The 13160-nt window shown below is 38.9% G+C and overlaps 1 protein-coding gene across 12 annotated transcripts in view; it reads left to right on the top strand.

The window, feature by feature from the left end:
- The window catches only part of TSC22D1 (TSC22 domain family member 1), a 130946-nt gene that overhangs the window by 19744 nt on the left and 98042 nt on the right, over positions 1 to 13160 (top strand). For 2 of the 12 annotated variants that reach the window (XM_050947680.1, XM_050947670.1), the window contains exon 2: positions 3066 to 3313. The exons of 9 other annotated variants lie outside the window; for them this stretch is intronic. In XM_050947680.1, the coding sequence (XP_050803637.1) occupies positions 3066 to 3273 (208 nt within the window). In that variant the 3' untranslated portion in view covers positions 3274 to 3313. Of the gene's footprint in view, positions 1 to 3065; positions 3314 to 13160 lie in introns of those variants that run through there. One more of the 12 variants, XM_050947753.1, reaches the window with a different exon arrangement.

The following is a 13160-nucleotide window of genomic DNA, read 5'->3' as shown; positions in this document are numbered from 1 at the left end:
GGTTGTGCTACCAACTATCAGTAGTGCCAACTTGAGCTTAGCCTATACCTCCTGATGCAGGAGCCAAGTTGAATTAAAAGCACCACCACACTTGAGTAAAGGGTTTTTGTGTGTAGGTGGAACTCAAGTTAGTAGCAACATAAGTTATAACTTGAGGTTAAGTCTCCAGTCAAGGCAAGTATGAAGTGCCTACATCGCTTAATCAGCAAAGAATCCTGTGGCACCTTATAGACTGACAGACATTTTGGAGCATGAGCTTTCGTGGGTGAATACCCACTTCCTCAGATGCATGTAGTGGAAATTTCCAGGGGCAGATATGCCAGCAAGCTAGAGATAATGAGGTAGTTCAATCAGGGAGGATGAGGCCCTGTTCTAGCAGTTGAGGTGTGAAAACCAAGGGAGGAGAAACTGGTTTTGTAATTGGCAAGCCATTCACAGTCTTTGTTTAATCCTGAGCTGATGGTGTCAAATTTGCAGATGAACTGAAGCTCAGAGTTTCTCTTTGAAGTCTGATCCTGAAGTTTTTTTTGCTGCAGGATGGCCACCTTAAGGTCTGCTATAGTGTGGCCAGGGAGGTTGAAGTGTTCTCCTACAGATTTTTGCATATTGCCATTCCTAATATCTGATTTGTGTCCGTTTATCCTTTTCCGTAGCGACTGTCCAGTTTGGCCAATGTACATAGCAGAGGGGCATTGCTGGCATATTATGGCGTATATTACATTGGTGGACGTGCAGGTGAATGAACCAGTGATGGTATGGCTGATCTGGTTAGGTCCTGTGATGGTGTCGCTGGTGTAGATATGTGGGCAGAGTTGGCATCGAGGTTTGTTGCATGGATTGGTTCCTGAGCTAGAGTTCCTATGGTGCGGTGTGCAGTTACTGGTGAGAATATGTTTCAGGTTGGCAGGTTGCCTGTGGGCGAGGACTGGCCTGCCACCCAAGGCCTGTGAAAGTGTGGGATCATTGTCCAGGATGGGTTGTAGATCCCTGATGATGCGTTGGAGGGGTTTTAGCTGGGGACTGTATGTGATGGCCAGTGGAGTCCTATTGGTTTCTTTCTTGGGTTTGTCCTGCAGTAGGAGGCTTCTGGGTACACGTCTGGCTCTGTTGATCTGTTTCCTTATTTCCTCGTGCAGGTATTGTAGTTTTGAGAATGCTTGGTGGAGATTTTGTAGGTGTTGGCCTCTGTCTGAGGGGTTAGAGCAGATGCGGTTGTACCTCAGTGCTTGGCTGTAGACAATGGATCGTGTGATGTGCCCGGGATGGATTGTGCGGTGTGCAGTAATTGCACACCGCACCATAGGAACTCTAGCTCAGGAACCAATCCATGCAACAAATCTTGATGCCAACTCTGCCCACATATCTACACCAGCGACACCATCACAGGACCTAACCAGATCAGCCATACCATCACCAGTTCATTGACCTGCACGTCCACCAATGTAACATACGCCATCATATGCCAGCAATGCCCCTCTGCTATGTACATTGGCCAAACTGGACAGTCGCTACGGAAAAGGATAAACTGACACAAATCAGATATTAGGAATGGCAATATGCAAAAATCTGTAGGAGAACACTTCAACTTCCCTGGCCACACTATAGCAGACCTTAAGGTGGCCATCCTGCAGCAAAAAAACTTCAGGATCAGACTTCAAAGAGAAACTGCTGAGCTTCAGTTCATCTGCAAATTTGACACCATCAGCTCAGGATTAAACAAAGACTGTGAATGGCTTGCCAATTACAAAACCAGTTTCTCCTCCCTTGGTTTTCACACCTCAACTGCTAGAACAGGGCCTCATCCTCCCTGATTGAACTACCTCATTATCTCTAGCTTGCCTGCATATATATACCTGCCCCTGGAAATTTCCACTACGTGCATCTGACGAAGTGGGTATTCACCCACGAAAGGTCATGCTCCAAAACGTCTGTTAGTTTATAAGGTGCCACAGGATTCTTTGCTGCTTTTACAGATCCAGACTAACACGGCTACCCCTCTGATAAATCGCTTAATTGTACTTGCGTGCCTTAGTTTTTTAGGCGCTTTTGAAAATTTTATCCTTGAGCTATTTTGTAAATACAGGTATTGTATTTGATTTTCAGCAGCTGTTCTAGGAATCATGGTTTAGAAGCTGAAAGATTCCACGCTCATTTCAGTGGTTGTGCTTGGCTACTGGAGGAGGAAGTTAACTGGTCTGATTTTTGGTATAATCCAAATTACTTTGAATGTGATTACAAATTAATGGTAGAATGGTCATTAATCTGAGGTTCAGAAAGTCCTGTAGATGTCATTCTTAAAGTATAAATGGATTAGCAAAATATCAATTTTAAAATAATCCTAAACAGCTGACTAAGCACTCATATTACTATGTTTAACAGATTATTTAGCAACATGCATTTTCCAACAGATGTCAAACATGGAAATTGTTATGCAATGCTACCGTTGTAGTAAATGACAGAATTGGGTGTAAAAGAAACTTGAAAAAAAAAGAAAGACGTAAAGCTTCCTAATTGCTCAAAAACCAATTGGATGGTGTATAGTTGATGCACAGGACTGCTTGTCAAGAAATTTTGGATCTATTCCTGTTTTTGCCACAGTTTTAGGTGACACTTCGAATTTCATACAGGAAGTGATCTGTGCTTGTTTGAAAAATGGGGATAGTACAACCTTATCTAACAGATGTGTTGAGTATAAAACTTTCCCTTAATGTTAGTGAAGCATTTTGAAATACTTGAATGGAAGGAGTTATAAGTATCATGATATAAAATACTACATTAAAAACATAAAGAATCGTATTTAGTTATTTTTATTATTACTGCGCAGAAAATAGTTCTTATTTGGCTGTTGAATTTATCCCTGATACTTGAATAATTAATTTGTATTTAAAATTGGCAACACTAGTAGAGTTAACTAAGTGGCCCTTCTGCTTTTGTGGATAGCCCTGAGATCAAGGAAAACTGTAAGTTCCTTGAACATCTTTAGCACCTGAGGAATTGGGACAACAGGATTGGAAATTAAATAAAATAGTCACTTTTTTACAATTCTTATTTTGACATGTTTACAGTGTGCCAGGTGCTTTTCATACTGACAGAAAGATCCTTGCTGTGGACTGTTTAAGAAGACAAGTAGTGTACAAAGGATTGGGGAGAAGGATACAATCAGAACATGTACAGCAGTGGTTCTCAACCAGGAGAGGCCCTAACCAAGCAGGGCCTGCGTTAGACTCGCTGGGGCCCAGGGCAGAAAGCCAAAGCCCCACCACATGGGGCTGAAGCCCCGGACCCTGAAGCCTGAGCATTGTAGCTTTACCAGGTAGTTGCCCTGCTTGCTACCCCCTAATGCCGTCCCTGGCTTTTATATGTAGAAAACCAGTTATTGTGGCACACATAGAGTTTTTATAGTATGTTTAGGGGCCTCAAAGAGAGAGGTTGAGAACCCCAGTGTACAGTATATGTTTAGTTGCTGTGGGCTTTTTTAAAATATGAGACTGCCCCAAACTTGTTCATTATAAGTGGGCTGACATCTTCAAGGCATCAAATACCTCCACCCCCTTTTCTGTGAAGGAGAGGTTACAGGCTTTATTGATTAGTTCATGGAAGATGCTCGATACTTGAGGAGCAGTGAGGAAGAGGGTGCAAAAATATATTGGCAGGGTGGTGGGCAATGCGTAAAATAAGTAACTAAAGAGAGGAACAGCTGTGAAGGTAGTTAAAAATGAGGACAAGAGTCCTTAATCTGATGTGATGGAAAATGAAGAGCCAGTGAATGGAATGAAGCAAATTCAGAATGACGCATGAGGAGGAGGTTGTAAAGACTGGAGATGATGGAGATCTTGAATGAGAAATGTAGCAATGCGGATAGAGTGAAAAGTCCGCTGTTAGAAACATGACAGAGAGAGTCTGTGGACACAACCTTGGGGGGGGGGGGTGTCTTTCTACCCCACCCAGTTTTATGGGTATGTGAAAATATTCCAGTTCAAACACAATGAGGGAGGGGTTATTTCTGAGATCTTATGTACAGTGCCTGTTCTTCAGTTGATAACTTTTTATATGTAACCTTATTACCTTTACTCTCCACCATCCTTCCTTTCCTCTCTCCCTACTGTTTGATACTCCCTGCATTTTGTTTCAAATTAATTTTTAAATTCTTTGAGGCAGAGACCATAAATCCTATCTGTTTGTGCAGTGCCTAGCATAGTGGACTCAAATCTTGATTTAGACCTTGGGTTGGCACTGCAATGCAAAATCTGTTCTTTATAAATGAGACACTTAAAAAAACAACAACAAAACAACCCTACATTAAAAACACTATTAGGGTTTCAAAATCAAGTACTTCAGAATTGGAAAATGCCAGAATTAAGTTTGCCAGTGTGACCTTAATTTGGCCCTTTTGTGCATATGCATTCTTATATAGTTTTTTAATTATGTTCACAACCTTAATAATCCTTTAATATAGCTTTTTTGTGTGTATTTTCCTTTTTAAAAAAGCAAACTGAAAAAATAGATGTGATGACTTGGCATTATATTGACACCCACGTGGGTTATCAGAATGGTTGTAGCCTTTAGATCCACCACACAGTCATCTGTCATTTGAGCTAATAGAGTAACTGATAATAGTAGTAGATTGTCCTCCTCCATGTGGAGTAGCAATAGAGGGGAATGGGACACTTTGCCTGTGGGTTTCAGACACTAGCTAACAGCTGAAGAATGGTTCTAGTCCAGGCTCTGGAGGAAGTGTGTGTGTTGAGTTGGCACAGACTGTTCTGTCTATTCTCTCACCCCCTGCCAAAGTGTGGCCTTTCTGTCCTGGCCCCTTCAACCTGTCCTTATCCTTGTACTGTCTCCTTCCCACTCCAGGCTCTTGGGCACAGTCTCATTGTCTTCACCTAGTTAGTTCGAGTCTCCGCTCCTTAGGGTTCTCAATCCAGTCTTCTTGCCCAGCCAGTGTCAGTTCTCCCCCAATTGCTTGACAGATCTGTCTTCCCTCTCCAGCTACCTCCTTCCTTCCACCCCCCTGGTTCTCAGTGCTAATCTTCATCCCCAGCTAGTCCCAATCCATTCCCGCTCCCAACTCAGACCCAATCTATTTTCCCCTAGCTTCGTTCTCTGAAACAGCTGAACCACTTTGGCTGTTTTTTTAAAAATAAGTGCAGCCTGAGATAGACACTGTAGAAAATTTCAGCTGTTAAGTGGTTAGTTTTGCAAAGTCCTAAGCAACTGAAAACAGGGTATTATAGTGGGATCTGTTGGACAACCTTAGGCTGTGCTACACTAGAAAATTAGGTTGGTTTAACTATGTTGATCAGGGGTGTGAACAATCCAAACCTCTGATGGTATTGTTAAGCAAACCTAAATCCCTTTGTAGACAATGCTAGAATCACAGAAGAATTCTGTCAACTTAGCTACTGCCTCTCTGGGAGGTGGATTACCTATGTTGATGGGAGAACCCCTCCTGTTGGCAGAGGTGGTGTCTACACTGAAACTGCTGTAGTGCTTTATTTGTAGACAAGCCCTTAATAAGCAATAAATTTTATGTGTGTTATGTGTGCGAGCACAGCAGTATTTTAACTATTGATAACTGTGCATGTCCATAGTTGGATCATAGGATAGCTAATGACGTGGAAATGTAGCAAGTCCTAATTCTTAGAGGGACCAGGATACTTTTCTCAAATTCCTAAATAGGTGCAGAGAAGGGCCCCAAGGCTTGCTAGAAGATTAGAAGATTTATGCTGAAAGACTTCAAGAGCTTCATTTTTTTAGCCTTCAAAAGAATACCATAAGAGGCCTAATTAATATGGAAATATCAATGTCTCCAAATAAATACTTAAATAAGAATCTAATCAGCTTACATGAGATCACCATCTGAAGCTGGTTAGAGAGAGGTTTAGAATGAACATTGTGAAGAATAGGCGCATCATTTTCCAAGATGATGTAGACCTGCAACAAGCCACCAGGGAAGGGAGATCATTTTAGTAAATTCTACTTAAGAAAAGGCTAGCTAATGTCTAGTGATATTGTCAGATATGTCTGATAAGCAAGCAAGGTTTTCTTCCTAATGCATGTACCAGTGATTCTTGTTAGCCTTAAAGTTCACTGTGTTTGTGTTGTATGGAACTATGAACTTTTTAGAAAGATCATTTGATCACTAAAATGGAAGTAAGAGTATTAGAGGATGAGTGTCAAGAGATGAGCAGGATTGCAAACTAGTCAGGAGTGGGTTTCTGCTTGAAACTGGGGGAAATTACTAACCGTATACAAAGTTATTGTACAATTTGTTGAAGTATGATCGTGTTTCTTTGACTGTGGGAAATAGCAAATAAAACATCTTTATTCAGAATGTTGGCATCTGATAATGTTTAGAATGTTACTCTTATTTTTAATAGACTGTTCTGAGCTCTTGAAAACTTTCGTTTTCCCTGTAAGCTAATATACACAGCTAAGTATTTTCAGTTGTATGTTCCTCAACTCTGTGTGCCATTTCACCTGTCTCCTTTTTTTTTTTCAAATGCGTTCTCAAAACTCTTCAGTCCCAATTAACCTTTTATTGCTGACCTCCTTTCTAGTCATACTGTCTTGCTTTTCTGTTGTTGTCTTCCTTTACTGTGTTTGTCTAAGTTAGATTCTAAGCTCCTGAGGAACCTTGTCTTTTTATCATTTGTAATGTACAATAGACTCAGATGGCACTGTATAAATGTAGTACAGTATTAATGAATTTGTGTAAGAAATATATTTAAAATATCTTTCTGCATGCAAAAGATGTGCATTTGATCTGCAGTTCAGTATTACAATGGTATACATGTCTCAAAATGGCTTATGCACAAAGATGGAAGCTGTCTTCTTTGTTAAACCAAATAGTCCTGTATAGTATATTGACTAGTAATTGGATGTGCTCTAATAATTTAATATAGAGTTAAATTATCCAATGTCCTTTGCAGGTGCCCTTTGCCAAAACTCAGCTTATAAAAATTCATCAGAAATATTTGCTTGAAACATGGTGTGTTGGTTAGTAGCCTATGGAAACAAAATTTTAGTGTTGCTATGTGAAGAATTAAAGTGAGTGATTTCAAGTAGATTTGCTAATTTAAGTCAACAGAGGAAGTTGGCGAGTGTTAATTCAGTGTTGCCTTTTGAATTGAGGTGAAAGAACTGACACTGGTGTTTCCATTTTGGGAGTGATCATGTATGCATAACTGAAGGCTTGGGATTAATGACAGTCATAAAAAGGCTTGCAAGTTTCTGCATTTAAAATAGTCTTTGGTTTGGTTAGTTTGTATGCTTTAGGTAGATGGGTTTTGATAACTTTTTTTTTTTTTCCTCTTCCAATATTGTGTTGGGTACATGATGGGAACGGTGGTAGGTGTGCAACATGTAAGAGAAGTGAGGGCGGTGCGACGGCAACAGGAGAAAGTAATCAAAAGAGTTCTGTATATAATTCTAACAAGTTACATTACCCTTAAATCATGTAGAGTCCCTGAGATAAGCAATAGAGCGGGGTTGGGGTTAGTGGACTTCTTCCAAAATGCATAGTTTCTAAAACTATTGGATATTGCTAGACTATTGGATGGAAGTGCATATAACTGCAGACGTGCCATTTCCTAAAGTTGTACTCAACAATTATAATACTAAGTGTGTTTACATAAACTTAATGCACAGTAAACATATCCTCTGGGCATACTGAAATAAGGTTTGGGAAAGATGGTGTTTTGCCTTCATTTATGGGAAGTCAGGTAAGTGAACAGATGCTGCTGCTGCTTTCATTTATTTATTTTTTTTAAATGAGTTGTGTAGTCAGTAAAGCAGAGTACTTGGACTTCCTGAATTGGAGGGGAGCAGGTGGGGGTGGGGGGCCGCAGCAGTGCAGAGGTGGAGAGAAATGGAAACACTCTCAAAACAAAGGCCAAAAAAGCCCCTCTTGATCTATTACAGTAATTACTGTTGCCTAACTAAAATTCTAAGGTTCTGGAACCTAATTCAAGGCACTTATATAACACTGCTTTTTCCTGTGTGTGCTCTTTTTTTCATATTATCAAACCTTTCAATTATTGCACAGTAAAACATTACATTTCAGTGATCAAAACAAGCAGTAGATTTCTTCTGTATTTGCATTAGTCATTTCTTTGTCCTATAAAGGTTAATGAAATCAATTTAAATAATTGGTTTTTCAGCACAAAGCTTACTTAAATACAAGTAATAATAAAAAACAGCTGAGGCACAATAGCAAAAAGGTTTTGAACAATGCCTTTTAGGTTGTATGTTATTGAGCATGTGTTAAGCATTTGTGTATATAGTATCAGAGGGGTAGCCGTGTTAGTCTGTATCTGTAAAAGCAGCAAAGAGTTCTGTGGCACCTTATAGACTAACAGACGTATTGGAGCGTGAGCTTTCCTGGGTGAATACCCACTTCATCGGATGCATGTGGAAAAACAACATCGCTTGCCTCATAACCTAAGTTGTGCAGAACGCAATGCCATCCACAGCCTCAGAAACCACCCTCACACATGTATCCGATGAAGTGGGTATTCACCCACGAAAGCTCGTGCTCTAATACGTCTATTAGTTTATAAGGTGCCACAGAACTCTTTGCTGTTTTTGTGTATATAGTTATTCTGTATAAATCTAGAAAAATATAAATTTTTCTAGGTGATGACTTTATGATTTTGTAATTTGAAATTCGTGTTCCAAATAGAATTGCACACTAATTGTGTGTATCAAAACATTTAACAACTCCTTGCTTCTTTCAATAGCTGTATGTCTGCTTTTTTGAATCCACTTTTTTTTTATTGGCAGACATGGAAAAGCAATGTTAATTATGGAAGGGTTTGTTTTTGGGACTTTCCTCATAGTTCTCTTAATTTATAAAGACTTCTTATTTGCATGGTTTTGCTTTGAATAGCGCTTAAAGAGTAATAAATTTGTAAACCCCTTTTTTAAATGCTATTACTAGTAGGGTCTACGTTTTTAATTTTACAAATTATTGATCCTGATCCTGCAAACACTTTAGTACATAATTGGACTCAAGAATAATCCCATTAGCTTCAGTGGATTACCTGTGTGCATAAGTGTTTGCAATATTGTTTTGAAGCAACGAAGACTTATGCCACTAAGGTTTTTATAAAATTACAGTTTTAACAGCAACTGATGCTAAAACTGTAATTTTATAAAAACCTTAGTGGCATAAAATCTCTGTCACTTCAAAACAATATTGCTTCAATGTAAACCATGAAAAGCTTAGATTTTACAGTTCATTAAAGTTACTGAGAAGGTAACATTTTCAAACCGTAAAGTTAGCATGGGCCCACTCAGACCTGGGGTGTTTGAAAGGAACTGGGACCAGTCCATTAGCTTTTCCTCAATGTAACTGTTAGGAAGACCAAGTTGCTGCAGATTGTTTTAAGTTTAGGAAAACGGAAGTTAGATGCAGGACACTTTTTAAAAAAATTATCCATTCTTAATATATTTTTAACACAAGGTATTAAATTTATATGGCAGAGAACCTGTGCTTCCCTTAATAACTAAAAGATGAAAGAAATATTTAAAATTAAAATTAAGCCATCTCTCAAAATTGGACATCTCAGACCGAAACAGGCCCTCATAAACTGGTGCTTTGGTAAAACAGTGGTAAATATGCCATCTCCATTTCAGTACAACAGTTGGAAATATTAAGTATCCTAAATCACTGACCTCCAGGCTACAGAATTTCACTTTTATTTCTCTCCTTTCTAAAGTTGAAGTCCATCTTTGAACTTTCTTGTCTACTCAGCCACCCTAGTATCGAGCCATCAAAGAATATCACCAGATCAGGTGCAAGGAATTTGATTACAGGTTACCCTCACTTGCAATAGCTCCTCCATTTTAAAAACTCATTACTCTTCCTCATGTAATACTTGACTTTCCCCTTCTTTGTGTCACTGTACATATCTTCTCTTTCAGTCCCTTTTTACAGTCACTTGTTCCTCTGAAAGCCCGAGTCTAAATAGGGTGGGAGATGGGGAAGAATGGCGGGGAAGAATGGCCTTATTTCCTGTGTCCACAGTCTGAGCATTGCTCTTTTGCCATTCTGTGTTTGACTTCTTTTATAGTTTTTATATATGGCAAAATATGGTACTTATGTAAGCTTCTGCATCACATGCATTCATGCCATTGTTCAGTATTTAATTGTGTAATATATTTAAATTTTTCTCATTTATAGCTTTAGATTTAGCTATTTCAGTTACCCAAATAAGATTATTTGTAAAAACTAAAACACAACTAGAATATTTGTCTTGTGTTTTTATGATTAAAACTGAAGTCTGTTATCCTCGCTATATGCCCACAGACCCTCTCCTTCCTGGTTCCTCTTACTTCAGGGCCCACTCAGTCATTGCTACAGCTCCCTTTAGTTTAATGTCTGTGGGTTTATCATTGAATAAAATCTAATTTTTGTATCCAACTTCATTTAATTTTTTCTTCAGCTTTCTCTTTTTAGAGTAGAAGGGAGGAGTCTGAGTAGAGCAGTAGCCTGAAAATAAAAACTTCAAAAAGGTAGAATAGCATAAAGAACCTGTTAACTTAGTTTAGTTGTGTGCCTACACAGCATTCAACTCCATTACTGCACCTTGTAAGGAAGCAGAAGAGTGCAGCAGGAGGAGTTGATGTAGTGAAGCGAATAACTCGGACATATGTTAATACTACAGAGGTGGTAACATTTACATACATAATAATTCAGAGCATGTTACTTTTTGTTTGCTTTGTTCAGCTGAGGAGCAGACCAAAGTGAGTGGATTGCAGCCAAGAAAATGTTGGTATGTTCCACCATCTTCACTCAACTACAAATCCTTTTTTCTCCTATCTGTTAATGCTTATCTGAAAGCTTCTGGCAGGTAACAGAGGCAAAACTCAATAAAATTTGGCAGTACGTATCCCCCTTCTAAAATCCTACTTTGGACCTAAACTCTTAAATTTATAAATAGTGTGGAACTTTTCTCTGCAAGTTGCTTCAGACAGTATCTTTCTCTAATTTTCACGTTTATTATTTAATAATAGTAATAATAATAAAGTAAAAGGTCCCCGCTATCTGTAATTCTATATTCTCTTTGGTTGACTTGGTACTTTGGGCCATCTTACATTGTCACTATCACAGTGGCACCCTGAGACTGAATCAGTAGAAACCACATTAGTCCGCACTTCTTTCATTTAGTAAAGACATATCATCCTTTTAATGAAAGAAATTCTATGGACAGTACCACCATGGACGACAATTACACCAGAAGCCTACGTCAGAAGCTGAGGATTTCAGTCTCTCTATTTAATTGATCAGCCCAACATACTTGATCTCTGCAGTAATGTGTCAACAAAACATTGTTTAAAATGGCAAGAAGGTCTCTCCTTCAGTTGTCGCTATTTCAATTTGGTGTAAGAACTGGGGAGGGCTTAAAGTGCAAAATTAGTATTAGAAGTATTAGTGTTAAAATTTTGCTGGCTTCTTGGAGAAGGATCCCTGTTTATATGACAGCCAATGTAAACAATCCATTTCAACTCCCTTTGGAGAAGACTTTTTTTTTTTTTTAAGGTTAGTTTCTCTCTGGCTTTCATTAAATACTGGATGCAGATGTACATTTTGCTGACATGTCTTTTGACTTCAAAGAACCCTTTGAACTTAGATTGGTGCTAGGTACGTCGATACAAGAGAGGATTGCGTCCCCCTTCCAGTATTTTATAGTGTCTCTTCTCCTTTCACTTAGAGTGCTGTGAACCAACACCTTTTCTTGCACAGATTCCTTTTAGGAAGCCAGTCAGACTCTTGCTAATTTGTGATGGCCCTTGCCTGTAGTGTTTCATTTTCTTAACTTCCAGTTTGGTTATAATTTTTAAAAGTAATTCTATCTATCTTTTTTTTTTGACTTTCCTTGGATGATATTTGTTCTGGCACCAGTTTATCTAGTCCAGACTTGGAAAAGTTTTCCCTAATTTGGGGTGACTTAAGTGAGAGGATGCCTCTGAAAATGAAGCTCAATATGTCTCTCAGTGGGCACTCAAAATTAGAGACACTCAGAATCAGATGCTGCTTTTGAAATACTCAACCATAGCTACTTAGAGGCAAAATTTTGCTGGTTAAAGGGGAAAGAAATTCTAAAATATTGACATTTGAGAACTCTAGGGTGCTATTCCTCTCTTGCCTCAAAGAAATTATAGGCTACAACTTGGAATAAAAAGCAAGGAAGGAGAAAGAGTGAGGAAAAATTCATAATTAGATTTGAACTAAAACGCCCACGGAAGGATTTAATTCCCTCTGAGCACTTTATTCCTATCTGTTTGTGAAATGGTGATTAAAATATTTTACATTTGCGAATCACTGAAGACGTTAAAAAAAGCATTGATTTAAAAGCTATAGTTTTAGTAAGTTGATTAAACTCTTTGAACTGTGTCACAAGTCAAATTATTACTCGTGTTCAGAATATAATGCTTTCGTTATAGCTTTAAAAATTTAAAAAACCTTCAAAGATGACTCTGCTCTGACTAGTTACATCTTACTAGACTAGTCCCTTTAAGTGTACATACATTTTAAACTCCTACAATAGGGTATGTATGTGATCCTTTAGAATGGTAGTTAGTAGCAGTGTATGATCCTCTATCACTGAGAGAAACTTGATTTTCAGATTTAGGGCCCTATTACTCATTGTAGGATCCCTACTATTTGTATTCTAATGGTAAGTTCCTAGATCTACTGTGTCATTACATTCAGGACTTTGGAGCTGTGCTCTGGCTCTGCTCCAGTTCCAGGCAAAAACATGCTGCTCTGTGCTCCAGTTCTGGGTTCCGCTCCAAAGCCCTGATTACATTCCTAAACTCATGTAACAGAAGTCTAAAGCAGGGGTTGGCAACCTCTGGCACGCGGCTGGTCTGGGACGGCAAACCATGGCCAGTGGGAGCCATGATCGGCCGAACTTGCCGACGTGGCAGGTAAATAAACTGGCTCAGCCCGCCAGGGTGCTTACCCTGGCGAGCCGCGTGCCAGAGGTTGCTGACCCTTGGTCTAAAGTAAGAAGAAAATATGAAATATTGTGTAAAAAAATTTTTTTTCTTTTGACTTCTTTGCATATAATTAAAAATGAGAAATTGGCAGAAGTAATTGTCAAGCATAGAAGTCTTTGCTTAAAATTAATGTTTGCAGACATAGGCAC

This window comes from Gopherus flavomarginatus, chromosome 1 (genome assembly GCF_025201925.1).
Source record: "Gopherus flavomarginatus isolate rGopFla2 chromosome 1, rGopFla2.mat.asm, whole genome shotgun sequence".
NCBI classification, from domain to species: Eukaryota; Metazoa; Chordata; order Testudines; family Testudinidae; genus Gopherus; species Gopherus flavomarginatus.
Note: the sequence above shows the minus strand (reverse complement) of the source record. Positions and strands in the feature narration are given on the sequence as shown.